We start from the raw sequence: 23667 nt of genomic DNA on the forward strand, positions 1-23667 counted from the left end.
ACTCACCGAACACTTTCTGTTACGTGTGTGGAAAATATACTGTGAAAAGTCAGCGCCGTGCATTAACAGAAACGTTAAAACAAGCTTATTATAGCTATTTTAGGTGTCATGTGGGTGATCAAGACAAAATGTGTGGGCTCCTCATGTGTGCTGTGTAACATGCTATTCTACTCTTATTAAGTGGAAAAGTGGCGATAAAACTCGAGCTATGTCTTTTGCGGTGCCAATGGTCTGGCGAGAACCAACCAGTCATGCTGAAGACTGTTATCTCTGTCTAACAAAAATTTGAGGTCATTCTAAACGAACAAAATCTAATATTGAGTACCCAAATGTTCCATCCGCTTTAAAACCCATACCACATGGACCTGAACTCTAATCCCTGATCCATACGCACAGTCAGAAGAATCTTCTCCAGCAGAAGAGCAAGTAGATGAGTTGCCCGAACTATCAACTTTCTTTGATCCAAACTATAGCCCAACCAAAAACACACCTCTTCTTGTTAACCAGTCCAGACTGAATGACTTAGTGAGGGATCTAAATCTGAGTAAGCAACAAGCTGAGTTGCTCGGATCGAGACTTCAAGAATGGAATTTACTGGCTCCTACCATCAGAATTTCAATTTTCAGAAACCGACATGAACAATTTTCAGGTTACTATATAATGCAAAATTCCCTCTGTGCATGTACAAATATAGATGGTTTAATGGATGCACTAGGTTTCCAACACATCCCTGAAGAATGGAGGTTGTTTATCGACTCCTCTAAAACAAGCCTTAAGGCTGTTTTGCTACATAATGGGAACACTAAACCATCAATTCCAATGGCATATTCCGTAGAGATGAAGGAAACTTATGAAAGTTTGTCTGTGTTGTTAGCTGTGATACATTATAACAAGTACTGTTGGCAAATTTGTGGTGATTTAAAGGTCATTGCTATATTACTGGGGCTTCAGGGAGGATTTACAAAATAGTTGTTTTCTTTGCTTGTGGGACAGTAGGGCAACTGAATCACACTACATTCAAAAAGAATGGTCCCCAAGAGAAACATATATGCCTGGGAAACACAATCTTAAGTATCTCTCTTAGTTAATTCAGAAAAAATTCTGCTGCCGCCTTTACATATAAAATTAGGCTTAATGAAAAACTTTGTTAAGGCCATGGACAAGAATGGAGAAGGTTTTGCGTACCTTAGAAGTCAGTTTCCAAAACTTAGTGACGCGAAAGTAAAAGAGAGGATATTCGTCGGGCCCCAAATTCGGAAACTATTAAAGGAAAACATCTTTGAGACAAAGTTAAATAATGATGAACTATCCGCCTGGAGAGCTTTCAGTAAAGTGGTGTATGGATTTTTGGGAAATCATAAGGCAGAAAATTACCGTCAATTGGTTCAAGAGCTTTTGGATAGCTATCAAAGGTTAGGATGTAGAATGTCCCTGAAAATTCACTTTCTTCATTCCCACTTGGAATTTTTCCCCGAGAATTTAGGAGCTGTAAGTGACGAACAAGGGGAACGATTCCATCAGGACATTCAAAAAATGGAGCAACGTTATCAAGGTAAATGGGATCCTCATATGATGGGCGACTACTGCTGGTTTTTAGTTAGAGAAAGTGACTGGCACTACAAAAGGAAGAATTAATTGTAAGTACAAATGTTTTATTTTCATACTTTGTAAAGCAGTTGTGCATTTGATCCATTGTGAGTTATTGATATTTGTTTTTGTGGGTCAATATTAATTTTTTGTTTACTATCTTGAATAACGTTTAAAAGGCGTGGAAACTAGAATTTTGTTGTATACTTTTGGAGTTAAAGATCAGTTTTTCAATAGGATTAATCTGGCGCAATTCCCGTTTCTGTATCACTATATGAACAGTGACATGAGACAAAAAATCTATTTTTAGGGAATTTCCCGAAAAATCCCTCTAGAATTTCTCTCTTATAAAAATGGCGGACATGGTGTATACATCATTGTAAAGTATGTTTCATTACAAATCCAATGAAGTATAAACCTTGCTTATATTGTAATTCCCGTGGAAGTTACATGTGATTTTTCTGCACCTATTGTATATGGTAAAATGGACAGTACACATAGCATATATTTATAGAAATATATTTATTTCTCAATGAAGAATGATGCGACTCAGATGAAACTTACAGGGTTTACTAGGTATAAATCAAGCTAACGTAGAACATAATTTGTATGTTTATATGCCTAAGGGTACCCGAGCTAGAGGTACAAAAATGAAGAAAAAGGGAAATTTTGGGGGAAATTTTCCGAAAATCCCTCTGTCACGGGAAAGCTGTTCGTGATAGAGAAAAACGGATTGCAGATTCGAATTCAGCGGCCACAGTTCCTTTAAGATTAGGTGTTTTCTCTCATGTGGCAGGAAAAAAGTTAAAATTTGTTGACTAGTGTAATCTGTATTATATTTATGTCCTTTTGAATAATGTCCAAGTTTTATTATCTATGTTCTTCTGACTTCTATTATTTATGTCCTTTTAATAATGTCCAAGTTTTATTATTTATGTCCTTCTGACTTCTATTATGTCCTTTCGAATAATGTCCTAGTTTTATTATTTATGTCCTTCTAACTTCTGTTATGTCCTTTTGAATAATGTCCTAATTTTATTATTTATGTCCTTCTAACTTCTGTTATTTATGTCCTTTTGAATAATGTCCTAGTTTTATTATTTATGTCCTTCTAACTTCTGTTATTTATGTCCTTTTGAATAATGTCCTAGTTTTATTATTTATGTCCTTCTGGCTTCTGTTATGTCCTTTCGAATAATGTCCTAGTTTTATTATTTATGTCCTTCTGACTTCTATTATATCCTTTCGAATAATGTCCTAGTTTTATTATTTATGTCCTAACTTTTGTTATTTATGTCCTTTTGAATAATGTCCTAGTTTTATTATTTATGTCCTGACTTCTATTATTTATGTCCTTTCGAATTATGTCCTAGTTTTATTATTTATGTCCTGACTTCTATCATTTATGTCCTTTTAAGTAATGTCCTAGTTTTATTATTTACGTCCCTCTGACTTCTATTATGTCCTTTTAAATAATGTCTAGTTTCATTAATGTCCTTCTAAGTTCTATTATTTATGTCTTTCTGAACAATGTCCTAGTTTTATTATTTGTCCTTTTGACTTCTATTATTTATGTTCTTTTGAATAACGTCCTAGTTTTATTATTTATGTCCTTTTGAATAATGTCCTAGTTTATTTCATAGCGAAAGTAATAAATAAAAATGGAGGAGTACAAGCGTCGGTAGGTCAACAGCAAACCAGCGTACTTTAGTTGTCCATGGCTTTATTTATCGTGGTTTAGATGTAAAACCGATCAGATAATAGTTGCGTTGCCTGCTATCATTTCGAAAGCTTCATCTGCTTTTACTTCCAGCCAATTTCAAAACGAATACTTATTTCGTGTGTTAGCAACATATTGAAAGCCGATTAGCAATCAATAAATAATAAATAAATGATTCTGGAGAAAACTAACCGAAGTATACGTGAAATATTGACATTTAAAAGTTGGCTGAAGTAAAAAGCAAAGAAAGCTTTCCAAATGATACCAAGCAAACGTAACTACAGCACACAAAAGGGTTAGTAAAATTGATCTGTTTATGTAGTTTCGATTACAGCTTTTTTGTTATTGAATCATTGATAAGTTATGTACTCTGTATAGAAGGAAAATCTGGCAGTAAACACCGACACAGATTTACACTTACACAAGATTAAGTTACAATTTAACACCTTGACTGCCACCATATCTGTTGACCGTTATCACCTGTGCGCTACGAGCAACAGTCCGCCAGTAATACTTTTTTCGCTTTTCTTTGGACCCACAAATGTATCATTTTCTTTGTGTATGGTTTTGCATATACGCGGTGTGGACATTAAATTTTGACTCCTACGCCACATGTATGTAATTGCATACACACCTGTAAAACGAACGCGACAAAGTGCTATATATTGTTTATGTATGGAACTTCGTACACATGGCAGTCAACGTGTTAAATCTTGCAAGAACAAAAACCCTCAAAAACTTACATTCGCAGCACTATGGGTCCTACTGAAGTTCCGCAGTTTTCTCTTGTAATCTGAAATGTTCGTCTCATCACTACCACTGGGTTTCTTTTGGTTGACTGACGTCACATGCTGACGATCTTTTGGGATGTTCTTATTGCTGGCTTGATCCACTGTTCCATTATTCCCAGTTACTAGTATTTTCTGTGCAGATGATGAGTTATTTGGTACTGGGCCTGGCAGTATTGGAACACATTTATTTATTCCAGCCATAGAATTGGACTGAGTTTGCATTACAGTCATAGGAACAAGCATACGTTCTCCATCCGGTTTGCAAATAAGCATATAGGGAACAGGTACTGTTGTATTAGCAATATTTCCGGATAAAATATTATTTAAAGACTTCGGAGCAACATTGTGGCTAGCGTCGGTAACAGAGACTGTACTTTGATTCGTACCAGAATTCACATTGATGGGATTTTGAAGAGATACTATTGTGGGCACCGCCGGATTTCGAGTGTTGGGGGAATTCTGCACAGCTCCTCCAACACTTTTCTGATTACACCAAGACTTAAGCGACGTGAGTTTCATTGTTTGGTTGCTATTCACACTTTCCGTACCGCTTGAATTCCCACTGATAGCAGGGCCTCCAACAGGAACCACCGAGGGCATTCCGCTTAATACTACTGTGTTTAGAGGAACAGACATATTTTGACCGATTCCAGACTGAGCACTATTTAAATTTAAAGAAATTATCCCAGAATTACCACTTATTGTTGCACTGTTTCCAACAATACTTTGGGTACTGCACGATTCAGACATACTTTCAGCGCCTCCTGACTCACTCGAATTTCCATTTGCAGGAAGTGCTACCTTTTTAACTGGAATAACTGGAGGTTTCGTACTAATTACTGTCGAATTCATCGTGGAAGAAACAATGTGCGTAGTTCGATTAGATTTACCATTTCTTGTTAAAGCGTTTCCAACATCTGCACTACTGGATGCTTGATTTATGGGAAGTTGTTTAGAATTTTGGGCAGGTATTAACATCGGACTCAATGCAATGGGAGAGTTTTGCGTAATCCCAGCTTGAGTATTAGTTACATTTGAAGAAACTACTGTAGAACTTTTACTAATTCCTGTACTAATTTCCGTATTGCGCTGGCTACTGCAAGACTCGGGTACAGATGCTTGATTTAGTGTTAAAGTTGCAGTTGAATTACTATTTGTGCCTTCCAGACCACTCGTGCGTACAGTTAGGTCCTTTACTGGAGTATTTGGCATCACGTTATTCGTATTCACAATGACTGGTGCTGTTAATATAAAACCTAATGGAAGACCTTGACTAGTGTTATTGACTGTAATACCCTGGATAATATTAGAATTCACTAAGACTGGATTCTGGTTCAAAGTGGTGTTCACCAAAGGCACTAGCGTTCCTGGAGTATTTTGACTGTTATTGACAATATTTGGTAACTTCATTGGACTACCAACACCACTACTGACTGTTGAATTGACGGTGCCGCTTGGACTACTGGCAGTGGACATAGTTGAACACGGAGACAACTGTTGACTAATACTTTTCCCTGAGTTCTGTACAACTACACTGCTTACATCTGAAGGGGTATTCTGAACTTTTGCAACGGGATGTGATCGTAAAATGTTTGGTTTAGGACGCCAAAATGCAGCTATTACGTCTGTAGGAGTAAGGTTTTCTCCAGTAAAACCTGGTGGCTTCGGAAGTAATGGCACGTAATGTGGCTTGGACTTGGACGGCGAGACGCTCTTTTTAGGAAGAGGGTATTTTATGTTTGTACTATTGCGTTGTAGTATGTTGGGAACAAGTCTCTCATTTTGTACAGTATTTCGTATACTAAATGACCCCACGCTTGGTGGCATTAAAACTGTTCCAATAGGAATAGGTGTTTCTGTCTTGAGTGGATGCGGAACCGAAAGTACAGTCGATCCGCCATTTTTGTGCAGCAACGAAGCTAATAGTGTCTCCGAATTTTGGTATTTATTAGAAGCGTCATTGTCATTTACACCGGCACTGCTTTTACACGAATTATTGGATTTATCCACTTTGCTTCGAGGCGATGCACCAAGACCACTAATATCAGATTCTGTGTCACTGGACTCATCATATATTTCTGGATTCTCTTCCTGTAAAACAAACAAGAAATATTTTTGTAAATTTCAGACATAATATATATGCTGTCATTCTCCAATTACTATCACTGTATTATTTCCAACCTATTTTACTAGTTACTGAGGAGATAACAATCAAAGAAATCTTACCTTCACGTCATTTAAACTGAATTCAAATCATGGCAGTTTGGATAACATACAATATTCCTTATTAGAAAATTACAGTTAATATAACAATACTACAAAACAACACACACACACACACATATATATATATATATATACTAGCAGCGTTCACCCCGCTTCGCTGCGGTCACCCCGGAACGCAATAAACTTTGTTACTTAGATAATTTTTACTTTTTCGCTTTCAAGTGATATGATAAAAACCATAGAAGATTGCAGTAAATCTTAACATTATATCGCCTGTCATTTATGTTAACCCGCCCCGCTTCGCTGCGGTCATCCCGGTGCTGGCATATTGTAAAAGTGTCTGTAAAAATAAGCAAATCAATTAAAAAATTTTAAACAGAAGATTCAAGCTATTTTCCGCTGTATATCGCCTGTCATTTATGTTAACCCGCCGAGTGACACGGTCATGCGGGTTGCATATAAATACGTTTATTTTTACCTATGATGAACTAATAACAAAGGATTTGTGGACACCTGAATGGTCAATTATCTCAAGACACTGGTAATTAAAAATTAAAGTGATATGATAAAAACCATCTAGGGTCCAAATCCTAACAACCCCCAAAAATGAAAGAAATTGGTTCAGCCGTATTAGCGTGATGAGCGGACAAAAAATTGTACGTTCTCTTTTATATATATATATATATATATATATATATATATATATATCCAAAAAAACAACGACAACGTTGGGAGGTGATTCAGATGAAAAGTACAGACCAACCCGGGTAAACAAATGCTTCCTTTCGGAGTTATAAGCTACCGAAAACATGAAAAAATGAACTTTAAAGGTCCATAGCTCCAAAACTATGGGACCTACCGTAGTCGGATCAAGACTTCACTTAGGAACTAATATAACCGCTACCAGGTTATAGAAGTATTTTTTGTGGACACTCTGTATATTTCGTAGACAGTGATTATTTTTTCGATTTATACTTTATTCTGCGACGCAAATAAGTTCTTTCTTCGGTGGGAATTGCTTCTTTCCCACGCAATTGAACAAAGAAGTCTTTCATTGTTGTTCATATATATATATATTTAAAATCTTGCTTTGTGGTGAAAACATTTCAGTAAGCGACGAAGCTTCTCAGTATTTCTCCCTGACTTATTAATATGCACAGTATATATTCTACAGTTATTTGGAACTGAATTAAGTGCTTTCTTTAATCGTTTATGGAAATATTGCAGTAGATTAGAGCACATCAGAGTAGACCAGATGTTCGTACACCAGAGCGACGCCACCTACATCGTTTTTCCAGTTCCTTATCTGTTCTTTAACACGCCCGAGTTATCGCAATGTCTCGTGCGTCGTGGCCAATGGACTAAAATTGTCCTCAACTCTTTTTCTTATGATCTATTTGCATGTACATACAGGGGATTTAACCTAGGTGCTTTTAAGAATGAATTGCCAACATTGATTAATGGACCATTGCAGCTCGTATCTAGAACCTCTTGGTTCGGGGAGTGTTACTCCATGTTTCGAGGTAGCAACCTCGCACGTCGCGTCAAGCATCAAGTATACTATTGTGCTACGGGGAACAAGCTATTGGCCGGTAAAGGACGTTTTCTTACGGGTAGCCCTAATCAATACGTCCCAGGTTCTTATATCTAGTGCGTAAAGTTATAAACGCGCCCTCCAACATTAGCATTCCACTTTGGAGACTATGCAATTTTGCTGAAGACTCGTGTCGACTCTTCAGGACTGTTTGGAGCAGCAACTAAATTACTACGTGGGATTATCCCGGTTACACTTCCCCCAGTGCTAATCCCCCAAGTGCATCAATGGTGTGAGAAAAGCATTTATAGTGAAATCTCAATTATAATCTTCTGTGTATATATATCAAAGCGATAAAGGGCTACAGCATAGTGAAAAAGTAGTGTGATTTTAATAATGGAAATAATTATACGTATTCAGTGTTAAGTGTTGTGATCGTTTCTCTTCGTTATCTTTTTTAATCGTATTCTAATAAATATAGTGTCATTTAACCCAGTGTGTTTTCGTTGTGTGTATGAGTGATGTTTGTGTATGTTATGGTCTGGATGACCGTCTGATTGTCCGTGAGGTTTTCGAGACGAGACATTCGATCCTCTCGGTGCCTAATGCTCATCTTAACATTGAGACCGACGAGCAATTTGGGAACAATTTTGTAATCCTTTCTTGGAGAGGTCCTACCCAGGTAAGTCCAGGTCTCAGGAGAATACTCATTGGCAGGACCACGGAGGGCAACGGGGGACAGATCACGACCACGCGAGTACAAATAAATGGCGCCCGACCAGGGACTCGAACCCTGGACCGTTGGTGCTCGAATACTTATAAGATCAATATTTTAATATACCATTTCTCTTTCAGCTTAGTACCAGGAATTTGAAAAAAAAAATCTTTCAGGTGATTTTAATCATATTCTTTAGTGATAGTATATTTTATTCTAATCATACGTTTTAAGTTTATTCTTGTCCAAGATGGCACACCAGAAAGCAAATTTGATTACTAAGATAAGTTTACTTTTTAAAGAGAACTGCGCTGAGTTTAGAGAGAATTTTGCCAGGTTAGAACAAAAAGCAGATAAAAGCGAAGATAATTTTGTTAGATTAGAACGAAAAGTAGACGAGGATAAAGAGAATTTTATTGAGTTAAAGAGCGAATTAGGTCAGAAGTTAGATGTCGTGCAAAAAGATGAGTTGATTGAGTTGATTTTTAGTTTAGCGTCCCGTTCAGCAGCGAGGCTATATGAGACGTGGACCTACCGATTAACGTGGAATCCGAACCACATGAGCTCCCGCCGGGAATTGTCGTGCAAAAAGAATGTCACGAAAATAACGAAAGATTAGAACAAAGTATTAGGACTGTAGAAGCTGAAAGGAAACGTAGGAACGAAATCCTTGAGCAAAAATATGATGGCATAACACTTAAGATTCGCAACAAACTTGCTCAAGTTAGTCATAGTGCTAAACAGGCAATCGAACTTGCCACACAGACCAGCGTCGAAGTTAAGCAACAAATTGAAGAAACAAGCCATCATGTAGGATATATAGAAACAAAAGTTTGTAAAATCCAGAATCACTTAGGAGGTTTGCACGAATGCACACAGTCCCTCCAAGGTCAGTTGGAATCAGCCCGAGATGTGTGTCAGACTAATAAGGAGCACTGCGTTAGTTTACAAATAGACACAGTCGATAAATTAGATGAGATGCATGACCGTATCGAAGAAATTTCCGAACATGTAGAAAGGCAATGAAAAGACATTAAAATGGTACACAAAGAAGCGAAACTAATAGATTATAATATGAAAGTAAAAAATGAATTTACTGCAGAATGTCGTGCTGAAATATGGGCAATAGATAAGAACATAAAAGAAATTAGGCGTGATATGGTACAGCTTGCTCAGGGAATAGAAAGTACCGAAAATAGAGCGCCGGAATCCGAGCCCCAAGTAGAGACAGATATTCCTACACAATTTTGTAATAGGCACTATAGTGCTTCGGCTTATTCGGAATGTAAAGACACCAGCAGTAGTGACAGTGCTAGTGACGATTCAGAAATCAGGGTTGTATATGACCGAAGGCGCAAGCACAAAAAAATGTTACTATCACAAATCGTCAGAGAAAAAACACGAAACTTAAAGATAATGTCATGCTTAAAGAAATTCAGTGTTTCCCTAAGTTTCAGGGTGATCCTTCCAGCAAATCAATTCACAATTATTTACAAAGGCTAGAGCTTACAGCTCAATTAGCCAACCTTTCTGGTAAAGCTGTTTAAGCTTATTCCACATTTGTTACAAGGAGTTTCATTAATTTGGTATAATATCAAGAAGGATGAATTCACCTACTATGAGCAAATCAAGTAAGCACTTATTGAAGCTTTCGCTGGAAAAGCTACAGTACAACACAGGCTATCAACCTGTACGAGTACTAGGTTCGATCCCAAGGTACATAATTCTGTATATGATTTCGCGCTTGATCAATTCAATAAACTTCGTAAATTGACACCACAGTTGCCTGAATTTCTCATACTTACAGACGTAATATAAACTTGGCCTAATAGATTTAAAACTGAACTCTTCCTTCATTCATGTAACAATACCAGAGAATTTTTAGCCGCAATTCACAAGTTAGAAACTTTACATGCTCAGCAAGGTCGTAGAGAGGAAAAATATAAGCAGAGTAATAATTATAATGGTAATCAAAATTCTAATTTCCAAGGTTACCAACGAAATTTTTCGTATAATAAGAGCAATAATCAAAGGTACCAGGATCAGCGTGTAAACAATATGAGAATTGACAGGAATCAGAACCAAGGTCATACGCGACATGACAATAGTAGAAACAACAGGAATCGACCCTCGCGATCACGTGATCAGAGCAATAATGAGGAGCGAAATAGGAATCGCAACTCGTGCGATAATTCCAACACTAGACCTGAACGGAAGAACACTAATTTTAGAAATCGACAAAACAATAATCGTAATAATCAAAACAGAAATAGTAACCACAGGAAAAAAGACAACAAATAATAGGCAACTTTTATTTTATTTTCAGTTACCAACGAAAAAAAGGAGGAAAAGAAGTACGCATTTCTTTTAATCTTTCTTTCGACTGTTAGGTGATAAACATGTATTCATTTTTCCTTCTTGCTTTTAGCTTGTAACTGTTCAGCAAAGAGCAGCTATTACTTCATATATATATATATATATATATATATATATATATATATATATATATATATATATATATATATATGCGTAAGGGAATTGCATTTTGAAAGTAATTCGAAATCTTGGCATTTTGAAATCTGAGATTTCCGCACCCTCAGCCAGTAGAAAGATATTTTTGGCCTAATAATAGAATCTTTTATTGTTTTAATTTTTTTTTTTTGAATCCCTTCCCACTTTCCAAATTCTTACGTTACTATATGTGATTTACAATTAATGTTTGATTTTCTTTTAGAATTAAAAAAAAAAAAAAGAAGATTGTATTGAGATGCTCAGGATAAGAAAATTTTTAGTTGTTAATTATATATACATTTGTATATCTGTAATTGAAATCTAGTATGTAATCTCATGCGTAGAATATGACGTTTTACACTTATAATCAATATTCTTATAATCAATATGTTATATTTCTTTTTTAGTGTTAATCTTAGATTTTGGTTTTCATTTTGAAGTGTTTATTGTAATTTTGTTGAATCTTATTTACGTCATTTACCCGATTTTGACTCGCTTGAGATGGATATTTAGATAGATCGCATACTAGTTCCTGCGTAATTCCTTAAACCGCTTGTGATCGGTCTTGTAGTTTCTAAGGCAGAGCGTTTCGAAACGTGAATTTTCGAATTTTCGGCAGCTCATAACTCTAAAAGGAGACGTTTTTTATTAGAACTTTTTTCTTTCATTTCATATAAGGAATCACCTTCCAAAGTTTGTCAATGGAGTTACCTACTACCCTGTATATGTAGTAAAAGAAAGGATACTGATAAACAAATTCCCATTTGATAAAGCATAAACGCTTGAGCGAACAACACTACGCATACATTTCAGAAATATGAAACGCTTAGTACGACAAGAAAAAAAAAACACAAGATATATGTATGGCAAATGAAAGAATTTAAAATATAGCCGTTATGGTTATTCCTTTTATCACATGCACTAACACACTATATATGTCGAAGTGAAGCTTTCACTCTAAAACAGGGACAGTAAGTATGGGGGCTGGGTAATGCGCCAATTTTCGAGCGAGGTCTTGTTGTTTCAGAAACGACGCACTTTATAAAACTGCAATGAATACATTTTGTTCACTTTCTCTGTTGAGGCTGTGGTTGTAATCACACAAAAAATTTAATATTTAGTCGAAGTCGTATGCATATTAGAACATAAGTTCGTAGACGGAAGCTTTTACGTGCCTTACCTTATTAACACCAAGCGCCAACTTCTCACTTCTACTAACACTCGGGGAGATCCCGTCACAATGTCTTTGGTTGGTCTTTTAAGATTTGCTATGGAAAATTTACAAGTTTTATATTCATACTTGATGCAAATATAGTTATGATATATTGAGTAGTTCTGGCAACACATCTTTTAGTCCCGTGAGAAACGAAGAACTCGAGACTGCAATTAAGTGTTGCAGACCAACTTTAAGAATTCAGTTTATAACTAATGAATTCTCACATGTTAGTCCAATATAAAACAGTTTATTAAAAAGAACACAGATTGTCAATTGTGGAGATTGACCATTCTGTTTGCAATTCACACAAATTATAAACACAGTTCCCACCGTAGTTGAGATAATAAAGCGTCGGTGTGGTGGACTCGCACCTGGTCTGCAATGTAACAACTTCATATTTAAAAAGGTTTCCAAGCGTTGATAATCATTTATATGAAAAATATATATAAAATACTCTTAGCAGCCAAAATCACGAGTTGGTAATTTCACTCAAGAAAAGAAAAAAAGTTTGTCGTTTCGAAGCACTCTGCTAATGAGATAAACATTTAGTTCAATAAAGAATGGTTTCTTTATATTATTGATGGCGCCAGTCTGTCTAGGGAACACCTATGTGCAGAGAAAAGAAATAGTTTCTAACCAGCTCTAAAGCGTTCAGAGCAAAGCAAGAATATAACTTTTCTTACCCTTGAATAAAATATTAATTTTGCATGAAGATTAAAAATCGGCAAAAATATACAGTTTGTCCAATAAGTGAATTGTTATGGCCGATCTGACGGTCATAGCGTCCCTGGCTCGATCCCAGCTCGCGCTAAGTAAACTTTGTGGTGGACAAACACCGTCTGAGTGGGTTTCCTCGGGGTTCTCCCGCTTCCTTTCTCTTTCTTCATTCCACCATTTCATTCATTTCTCATCATCAATTTCTCCTTTAGCCACCCGACATAAACGTGGGACGTAAAACTTAAAGATTTCATTTCATTTCATATTTGGTATTCTAGATATTTTCGAAAGTAACAAAATAGTGCCCTTTGAAGTGACTTTTGAGAAAGGGGAATAAATATAAGTAATAGGGACTGAGGAATTACAGCAATGCTTAATTCTGCAAAATAATTCCCCTTGCTCATTTTCACCGTCAATTGACTATCTGATCGTACAAGACACTTCACTTTTTCCACATTGTCATCCATTTTTGAAGTTGAAAGTTCATTCTCCTCTTGTTTTCGAACTTCTAAAAAGGATTTGTATCACTCGAACATTTGTGCAACCCGAACAGGGAATATTCATCAGCCGTGTAACAAAATTTCAAATGTAGGAGAGGACAAGCCTTTTTTTTTCGCCCATCTCTCAACAGCAAGCTCTTTGTGACTTTTTACAGAACCAGATTCGCCAAGCTTTAAACAAAACATGATGGCACAATGTTACTTACATTTTTGCCGATGCATTTTCGTAACATACATCACAAACACAACTTCACTTCAGACACGCTTATCCATCATGTAGCATTTGGAGCAAGTTCAAACTTGTACTGAGTGAACGGCAAAGGTTAACTGAACTGTCCTGTAAAGGTGGAGGCTGCAACGTAGTTGGCTCGTGCAGTGTTGCAGATTTCATACTTTTATAACACACTTCACATTTACTACGCAGTTGTTACATTAAAATACTGTATTACATTCGGCCAATACAGTATATATACATTTTTTTAAAGTATACCTCATAGACATTGAATGTGGGATCCACGAGTGGCGATGAAGAATCAAGACGATATTCCCATTCACGCAACACACGCTGAAACATATCTGATGAGATGGACTGGATGGAATGCACTGATACGAACTTACACTTCTTGCAGGTTTTGGCGGAATGGTGGTACATAGATACAATCCTTTACGTAACCCCATAAAAGATACAATCCTTTACGTAACCCCATAAAAAGAAGTCACAGACTGGCAAATCAGGAGACCTCGGCGGGTACTTGTAGAAGACATTATCATCATTTCTGGCACGTCCATTACTCCACTTAAAAGATAATTCTTTAGTAACAACACAACATAACGAAAGGAAATAAATTTATGTTAGCACATTACGGCATCACAGTACAGAAACATAAAAGGTTCTCTCGTGACCTGCAGCAGAAACAGCAACTGCCTGCTCAATATCCAACAATGAACCCATATCGACTAATCACAAAATAAACATGAGTGAATTTACTTTTTTCTGTGTTTGATCCCGTTTATTGTTGTCATTGTTGTCTATTGTTGAGATGCACAAAAATAGTTGAGTTTTTCTTTCAAATGTGACTAATTTCATTTAAATACGATTATCCAAAAGGACGTAATACCACTTGAAAGTATGATAGTACTTTTATGGACACGCTATATATCTTGGCATATATTTCACTATTATTCACTTTACATCAAGTATCAAATATGTGAAACGCACACTCTTACCTGCATATCATCAAAGCCTGTCTTTGGTATCAAAACTTGCTTCCTAGATGATGTTCTCTGATTAGAAAGTTTTAATTCTTCTTCGGGATCCTTATTTTCCAAGCGCTTTTTTATGAATTCATCAACATCGTCTATCTTCAGAAGTTTTGGCATCGGAGGAATATAAAATGGTGTTGGACTTTCACTACAAGAGTCTTTGGTGGATGGTTCTTCCTTTACCGATTTTTTCTTTCCTATAAATGAAGAAATTAATATATCACTACACATGTAGAAAAAAACTCCATTATATATACAGGGTTATTCAAAATGATCTTCCCGATTACAGACTTTAATAACTCACATTTATTAACACGCACATACACGGAAGTGAAATCAAATGAAAAAGAAACTCAGGAAGTTTTGTTTGATTACACGGCTATCATTTTTCAGATCACAGGTGTTCAATATGAGCCTCTTTTGTTAACTCGACACACTTCAAGCCTGTAGTCAAATTCCTACAAAACATAGGGTGTCTACCGGTCACGAAAGTCACGATTGTCACGAAAAAGTCACGAAATCAGAAAATGGTCATGAAACTCAAGAAAAAGTCATGAAATTCAGCTTTTGGGTCACGATTTTTAAAAAACTGCACAAATATAAGTACAGACTGGAGAATTTTGTTCTATAAAACGTCAAAATTCACCACCAAAAATGTCTGTATTCGCTTTTAGATGCTACCAAATAGCAAGCAAAGCACACTAGAAGTATCGCATGCATGAAAATTCGGCCTAATTCGCATCCAAATCCGGTCTTAAGAATGTTATGAAATATTATTGTTTTGTGAAGAGGTCATGAAAAAGTCACGAAATTTCATTTTGGAATTTTAGTAGACACCCTGAAAGACGTTGTAACATTTCGCGGTCGACGGATAACACAGTGTCTGTAATGCGTGCTCAGACGATAATTTATAGTGGCTAATAGGGTGGCTTGTAGACTTTTACTTTCACTAAACCCCACAGAAACACACACGGGTAAGGTCAGGGGAACGTGGAGGCTAAGAAGGCAATTCTTCATCCCTACGACCTGCACGTCCAATTCATTGTGTGGTAGTCTTCTGGATAAAATTTCAGTCACTTATGGATAATCTTCCACACAGTAGGCTGCGATATCTGCAATTCTCTGCTTCCTTTCACCGTGGATTTCTGTGGACTTCTCGTGAAACTGGCTCGAACATGCTACACTGTTTCCGCACTTTCTGATGAGCGGCCGGGCAATTTCTTCTTGCAGATGCATCCTGTTGCTTTAAAATCGGACGAGCACTGTGCCCGCTGGGAGGAGGTTCTCCAAGTTTAGTACTAAAAATTCTTTGGATACTAATAACAGACTGGTTACTATGAAAATTTAGCACACAAAAAGCTTTCCCGTCTTCGTTTGCTGCCGTCTTGTGTTATTGTTGCCCTTCGGTGACATGAGCAACTAATACAACAGCTTTGTCAGATACTTTTGAGCTTCTCTTTCATTTCATACCACTTTCATGAATGTACGTGTTATATATACAGGATGTTTGAAAACAACACCGACAACGTTTGGGAGGTGATTCCTTACACCAAGATAAGACAAGAAGCGCAGAAATCCGTCATTTCGGAACTATGGGACCTACCATAGTCGAGTTAAGACTTCAATTAAGAACTGACATGTGCCCTATCCAAAAATCCATGTTCCTAAATCCATGCAATAATTTTTATAGAGGGAGTTTGACTACAGGCATTTAACTTCTCAACAACTATCTCTATAAAAAATGTTGCGGAAGTACCACACGATTCTGAAACATGGATATTTGGATATTTGGATAGAGTACATACTAGTTCCTCAGTGAAGTCTTGACCCGACTACGGTAGGTCCCATGGTTTAGGAACTATGTACCTTTGAAGTTCATTTTTTCATGTTTTCGGCAGCCTATAACTCCGAAAGGAAGCATTTGTGCATCCAAGTTGGTCTATACTTTTTTGTCTTATCTTGGTGTGAGGAATCACCTACCAAACGTTGTCGGTGTTGTTTTGAAACACCTTGTATATATAGTATACTCTCGACTACTCAACTATCCGGACTAGTCTCCCCACCCAAAATAATAATAATTTTTGAATGATCTAATCGATTTTTAACGCCTTCATAAAACGGAATTTTGTCACAGAGAAATAGTCATTTATTGACTTTTTTGTGTAAAATTTTGACTCTGGTTTTATTTGGACTGCCTTTTCATATATGTGTAATTATTAATTAATAAACAATAAAATAAGTTTAAAGCATTTTTTTAAAGAATAAGACCTACGTTTTACGTCAACATTTTGTTTATATTTAAATTATATGTATATACGTGTATATCATTCGGTTTCCTACAATTAAGTTCGACATAATAAAATTTATCTTAAAATGTGTACATTATTATTATTCTTAATTTTTCTTTTTCTGTAATAAAGTTTTGAAGCGTACATTAAACACGAGGCGTGATCAAAAAATACGGTGAATAATTTTATTTGAAACAAAATAATAAACTTACATGGAATTTGATTTAATCTTATTCAAAGTACTATCCTTAGCTGACAATACATTTATCCCAAAGTTGAATGCATGAGTGGAAGCATTTCTGGAAGGGTGTTCAGCTGCTCTGTCGTGGCCCTCTCATGTCAGGAATGGTGTCACAACGTTTTCCTTTAAGCACAATTCTAACTTTTGGGAAGAGCCAGAAGTCGCATGGTGCTATATCTGGAGAGCACAGCGAGTGTGGACTGACAGGAATATTTTTAGGGCCAAACACTCGTATTTGTCAGTCAAAAGTCGGGGAACGAATTTCGCACTCACCCTTGTCATTTCCAAACCGCTAGTTACAATGCTTTGTACGGACCTGTACGAAATGTTTAGTTGTTTGAAAAGCCCTCGAATAGTTATTCGCCTATCTGAAGGAACAATTTTTGCCACTTTTTGCAAGTTTTCTTCTGTTTTTGACGTTAATGGACGTTCCAAACCTTGCTCGTCTTCTACCAATACATTTCCGCTTTTAAATCGCTCCTACCACCTGCAAACAGTCTTCAGAGTTACAGCATTATCGCCATACACCAATTTCAACATTTCACGAGTTTCTTTGGCACTTTTTTTTGCAACCTGAAACAGAACTTAATGTTTACGCGTTGCTGATGCGCGACAGACACGATAAACACAACCTCACTCTAATGGCTCTGGACACTGACTGACAAGTCAGAACGTGTTCCAACCTGACGGTGCCTGTCTCAACGAATCAGGCTATTGGACAAATTACATCAAATGGCTGTAGTGACAGCAGTTGCTGCTTAAATATATATATATATATAAATTTGATCACACCATATATACAACAAAAATTTATGAAGTACTATACTAAAAGATCAGAATAAAGTATAGTTTTGGTATTTTTAAAACTTTTTTTTTTTTTTTTTTTGGGTGGCGCAGGACGTGAGAAAAAGTCTAAATAGCAGAAAGTAAACAAAAAACTTGATTCTAATGTGAATGCCACTCACTGTGTAGCAATTAAAAAATAAATAAGTAGTTAGAGTACCTTTTCTCAATGTAGAACATTCTTCTAAATAGGATGAAGGAGAAACTGGTTCTTCCTTAATATCTATTATATCGTCGAACGTAACAGTCGGTTCCTCCTCCTCTTCTTCTCTCGATATCGGTTCACTGACTACAAAAAAAAAAAAAAAAAAAAAAAAAAAAAAGAAAAAGAAAGTACAGATACTTGCAGAGATAAATACAAGTTTGCGGTGAGGAAATAGGGAACCGAGGATGTAGTTATTGCCCTCTCAAATCTGTCACGATAGCTTGTGATTCTCTAAAGACACGCACTTCTTTCATAGTTGCTAGGGATACGATGAATTTATGCCATGTTTGTATGGAAATCAAAAGGGATGTTACCTTCTGGCCATTTTCTGAACAATCAAACCTCACTGACACCTAACATATGGCTATCTAGAAGTTAGCGAACAGCAGTATTCTGTATTAGTGTGAGTCACTTAAGGTGATCTGGTATCCCTAGCAACCTTGAAAGTTAGTCCATTTAAAAAGCATAGGAAAGTTTTTTATTAGTTTCTTCCTTATCATTAAGGTTTCAAACGTAAGAACTTGAACAAACCTTTGATTTTGAAAAAAAAAAACAGTAATCAAGCTTCAGTCTTTGACTTTGAAAATATGTCAACAATGAGACCTGAACTCTCTGCGTCGGTATAATTTTTCCTTCCCGCCCGAGTCGAGCGACAAGTTTAGTTTTCTGTTTCGCTCAAGTTGTTCCGATCAGGTGACTCATAAACCGCGGTACAACTAAAACCTTTTTCATCTCTCTCCCTCTCATTTTTTTCTTTCTTTTTTCTTTCTTTGCATTCTTCGAAATCGTGAAAGAGAAGTTGTCACTTGTCAGTTTACCATTTCCGCAAAATAACATAGAGAGATGTTAGTTTGTGATCTTTGGGAAACATTATAGAAAAAAAAATGTATTGTTGGAATCAATCTAGAAGAAAATTACCCTTTGGAAGCGAGGTCAAAACCCTGTCTTCAGAAATTGAAATATACTTACATGAATAATTTTTGAGGGAAATATGATCAAATGAAATGGCATGTGAACAAAATTCCTGAGCCTTTTTTACACTTTGTGGAACTGTATGAAAGGAGTGTGGAACTATAATTATTAAAGTGTGGAGTGGTATTAATGCGAGTACCTTACTTTTCTCAGATTATGCATTTAAACGCATTTAGTGTGTCAAACTAAGTCTTACTGATCCAATACACTCATTATGTAATGGGTTACTCAATTCCATATAACTGCCAGTATATGACATTAAGCCAGAATTAATACGTATAGATGTCTCCTAGATGGCAGGGAAAAGCATTGCCAATTTTGAGGTAAAGGAACTTTTTAACTATATTTAGTTTTCAAACGTTTTCGGTCGCATTCATATAGTTTTAAAATATGCAACTAACTGCACATTTATCTGTTGTTTCAATAGGACATTACACTTTTCCGATATAATGAAATGTGTTGTTTTGTAGATAAAAATTACACGATCCTTTGAATCCCTTAAAGAAATATGTACTACCAGAGGTAACATACATCAATAACTGCTAAAAATTTAGCAGAAGCACCGTAGACTCTCAACAACCAATCATAACCCAGGAAATATTATCCGTTCGTAAGTTTCATGGGAAAAAAATTACGCTAGCCGGCCTGGGTTAATTCTTTTGTCTATAGATCAGTGTTCGCTGTTTGGTGACGATGCATTGTTGTCTTTCGTAAAGTAATTTCATTACTTCAGAAGCAATAACGAAAATGGAACAGAGGAAGGAAATAAAGAAACAAAAGGTAAGCCAATGTTCCTTTAGTTCTTTATACCTGCAGACACGACACCTGACACATGGTTCTCATCTACTAGTAGTTGATTTACCGGTACTTTGTGCCTACAAGCAGCATAGGGTATTCAATTTTCCATGTTGCTGGGCGTTGGACATTAGGTCTATTTATTTTTATATGGAACATTGAAATTCAAAGCCTCAGTAAAATTATACAGGGATCCCTCCAGGAATTTCCCACTGCTGACTAAATATTACCCGGTTTTGAGAAATCGCGCTCACAGTCAGTAGTATGAACAGGTACAGTAGGCAGTAGTCTATAACGCAGTAAATTTGAGCCAAGTTGGGCATGTTGAGGAAAAGAGTATGTGGTCTCGTCAGTGGAAAAGTACTTCACCAACTCGGAGTATTTTTATTCTTTTCACGTATTAACGCGGCAATTTTAAGTGCGGGTAAGTTGCGGGGCGGAATTTTAGTGTGGGGCGGCGTCCCGGCGATGTTAAGTGCGGAAAACGACGCGCCACGTGGAGGGATCCCTGAAAATAGGTACTCCTACTAATATAAGAAACGTAACATCTGTTTCTGTTTCTTCGTCATTACTTTCCATCGTTTTGTGTATGCTGCAGTGATAATGGGAAGTAAATAGAATGCTGTAGATTAGTCCCCCCGTATCGCTTTTATGAACCTATAATATATATATATACATCCGTTAATGATTATGAAACCAAACACTATTCGAAGCTTTGTTGCACCCACTGGAAAACGGGAAGTATATTAATATTTATTTGCATATATTGTTATTGTAGACTGTTCCCATAATGCCCACCGACTTCTATTTTACAAAATTTGAGAAATAAATTTCACTTTTTATTTTGTGGTCAATTTGAAGGCATTTTGTTATACTACCATTAAGAAACCCATATACATCATATGACGAATCAATCATTATGAAACAATTACATGTGTTACACGCAGCAGTCGTACCAATCTTTGAAAGTTTCATTTACAACTTTTTTCCTTTTTCTTTTTTAATTGATTTTGAGTAATGGTGCATTCAGTATAAAGGTACAACAAGATCCCCCCCCCCCCTCTCTCTCTCTGTCTGTCTGTCTGTCTGTGTGTGTTTTTAGTTTCCGGTGTAAGCGTGTGGATACTACCAGGTATACTTCTGTGTGTACACCTTGTCTCAAAAAGGTTGAGCGCATTCTTTATTGCTGTTTCGAGGCAAAAATTTTCTAAGTCCAACTTCGGGTATCTTCGGGAAAAAGTAAACCAGGTTCGAACCTCGAAGCCAACCTTTGCAATCGGGAAAAATCTTGCAGATGTGTTTTTCTTCTTTTAAATATAATAAGACTTGTTACCAATTATATATAAAAAAGCAACATTGATTGAAATACTTAATGATACAATATTTCGAAACTGTATTAATGCCAGTACATGCTTGTTTGTCATTTTGCTCTCCATACTTAATGGAATATTTAGATACGTAAATGAATCTTTCCATATGTAAAAGAATGGTGAAAGTTAAGACATAGAACATTATTCTCTCCTGAGTACTAAAATAAAAGTCAAAGTAGAACAAAAACAGCGTTTGCAGTGGATATGAATGTAATTATTATCTTAAATACCGTTATATATTGCTAGAAGTATTATTAGTGGAGCGCTTTTGTTAGCTCAGTGGTACGCCGTTGGATTTCAAATCGTAAGGTCGAGAGTTCGATTCCCATCTGAGTCAATATTTTTTTATGAAATTCTATTTTCCGCAATGCATGAAAATTTATATAAAATAATTACATTAAAATACGTCAGTTGTATATATATAACATACAATCATTGCAGAACATAGTGATTATTATGTTTAAAATATAACAGGTGTTCACAGTACGTTGGTATTCTATGATATATGTGAATGTTAAATACAAATTAAGAAAATAATATCATCGCAATGAATAAATTATGTAGTGTATTTATTTGGAGCTATTTGTCATCTGAAGTTTCTTCTGAATTTTCTCATTACAGCAAGTGATTTACGCTTTCTGAAAGGTAAAGAGACTATTGGGGTATAAACAGAAATTATTATACAAACTCCAATCTTCGTTACAGACACAAAAGTCCCGATCCCCAAAACTATGTAAACAGGAAATTTACGAACACGAAGTCATGTCTAAGAGACTTATTTATACTCGAGAAAGAAGGCAGAATAGGATTTCTTTCCAAAGGATTTCAGTTCAATAATCTGCAAGGCTTTTGTATATGGATGTGGTCCCTTTCTCTCCGCCAATATATATAAAGTAAAAGCGATCGATATTAGTGTCGAATCAATAGTTCTCGTTGTTGCAGAAATTAATAATTACAACTCCGAAAGCGTTAAAGTCCAAATTTAACTCTCATCGTAAAGCTTCTTTGTGGTTAAGCGTATAGCGTACACGCTTTCGGTGTGGGAGACCCAGATTCGGTACCCAGCGAGAGCTCATGTAGTTCGCGTTAATTAGTAGGTCTACGTCTCATATAGCCTCACTGCTGACGGGACATTAAACTCAAAATCAATTCAATTGATTCAAAACCCATTATTATGGCGGGCAATAAAGGATAAAAAATAAAATGTCTCAAGTGACTGAGATTAGTGTCAAATCCATAGTTTGAGTTCGTGACACTGTTACAAACACAGTGCCATTTAATGCCACGTTTTGGTATGAGCGACTATGCCTCCTGGATTTTGAATTTACAGGAGCAACATCAAAAGCATTGCTCACACAGCTCTAAATGTTTTGATGTATTATACGTGTATATTCCAGCGAAACTCCGGAATGTCTGGAGCAACTTTTACCTAACATGGGAGACATATTACTTTCAATCTAAGGAAAAAAATATTGTGGAATTCAGATACCTCAAGGGATTGAAGTTGGGAAGAGTGGCATGTAAAAATAGTGTAAAATAACTGATTGTAGTGTTATCCATTGTTTTCTCGGTCGTTGAGATGAGTAGTGAGGCACTCAATGGCGTTATATCCAAATTCATCCCCATCTTTACAGGATGAGGGGCTTGGAGATATGATTAATAAAATGTAAAAACTTACTTAAATATTTGTCGAAGTAATAGTTTTCTGGGGTCGCGAAAGCGTTTCTAATAACTTTGGAATGTAGTTTGTAACCACTTCAAGATGGGCTCTTTAATCATATCAATTTCTCACCTTAAGAAGAAATTACCATCTCAACTAGTATATGTATCAAGCTAGCCTTCGCAATCGAGAAAAAATTGTGTAGATGTATGTTTCGTCTTTTAAATGATATACTAAATGTAAAATCAGAGATTGAGTTGGTCGGTGGGTCAAATGGGTCAAGATTTATGAGTGGGTCAGTGGATCGTAGGTCAGCAAGGCGTGACCCACTGCGAAACACCATCACTGTGACTCACACTGACCCATTGACCCACCAACCCATTCTGCTCAGTGCCTTCTAGATAGCATTTTCTGAACACTGGCAACTTTGTCTACGTTTTACTTTCAAGACCTCCATTTTTCTTCTTTTTTTCATTTGGTTGTAATGAAGAAAAAAAGTTCAGGCTCTTTTAG

The 23667-nt window shown here is 36.3% G+C and overlaps 1 protein-coding gene across 2 annotated transcripts in view; it reads right to left on the reverse strand.

Annotated features, from left to right (window-relative positions):
* The window catches only part of LOC145690725 (uncharacterized), a 123019-nt gene that overhangs the window by 48631 nt on the left and 50721 nt on the right, over positions 1 to 23667 (reverse strand). For both annotated transcript variants that reach the window (XM_081765901.1, XM_081765902.1), the window contains 3 exons: positions 18313 to 18441; positions 14745 to 14977; positions 4051 to 6189 (listed from right to left, as the gene is read on the reverse strand). In XM_081765901.1, coding sequence (XP_081622027.1) covers positions 4051 to 6189; positions 14745 to 14977; positions 18313 to 18441 — 2501 coding nt within the window. The remainder of the gene's footprint in view (positions 1 to 4050; positions 6190 to 14744; positions 14978 to 18312; positions 18442 to 23667) is intronic.

This window comes from Thermobia domestica, chromosome 7 (genome assembly GCF_964235325.1).
Source record: "Thermobia domestica chromosome 7, izTheDome1.hap1.1, whole genome shotgun sequence".
In the NCBI taxonomy this organism is placed as follows: domain Eukaryota; kingdom Metazoa; phylum Arthropoda; class Insecta; order Zygentoma; family Lepismatidae; genus Thermobia; species Thermobia domestica.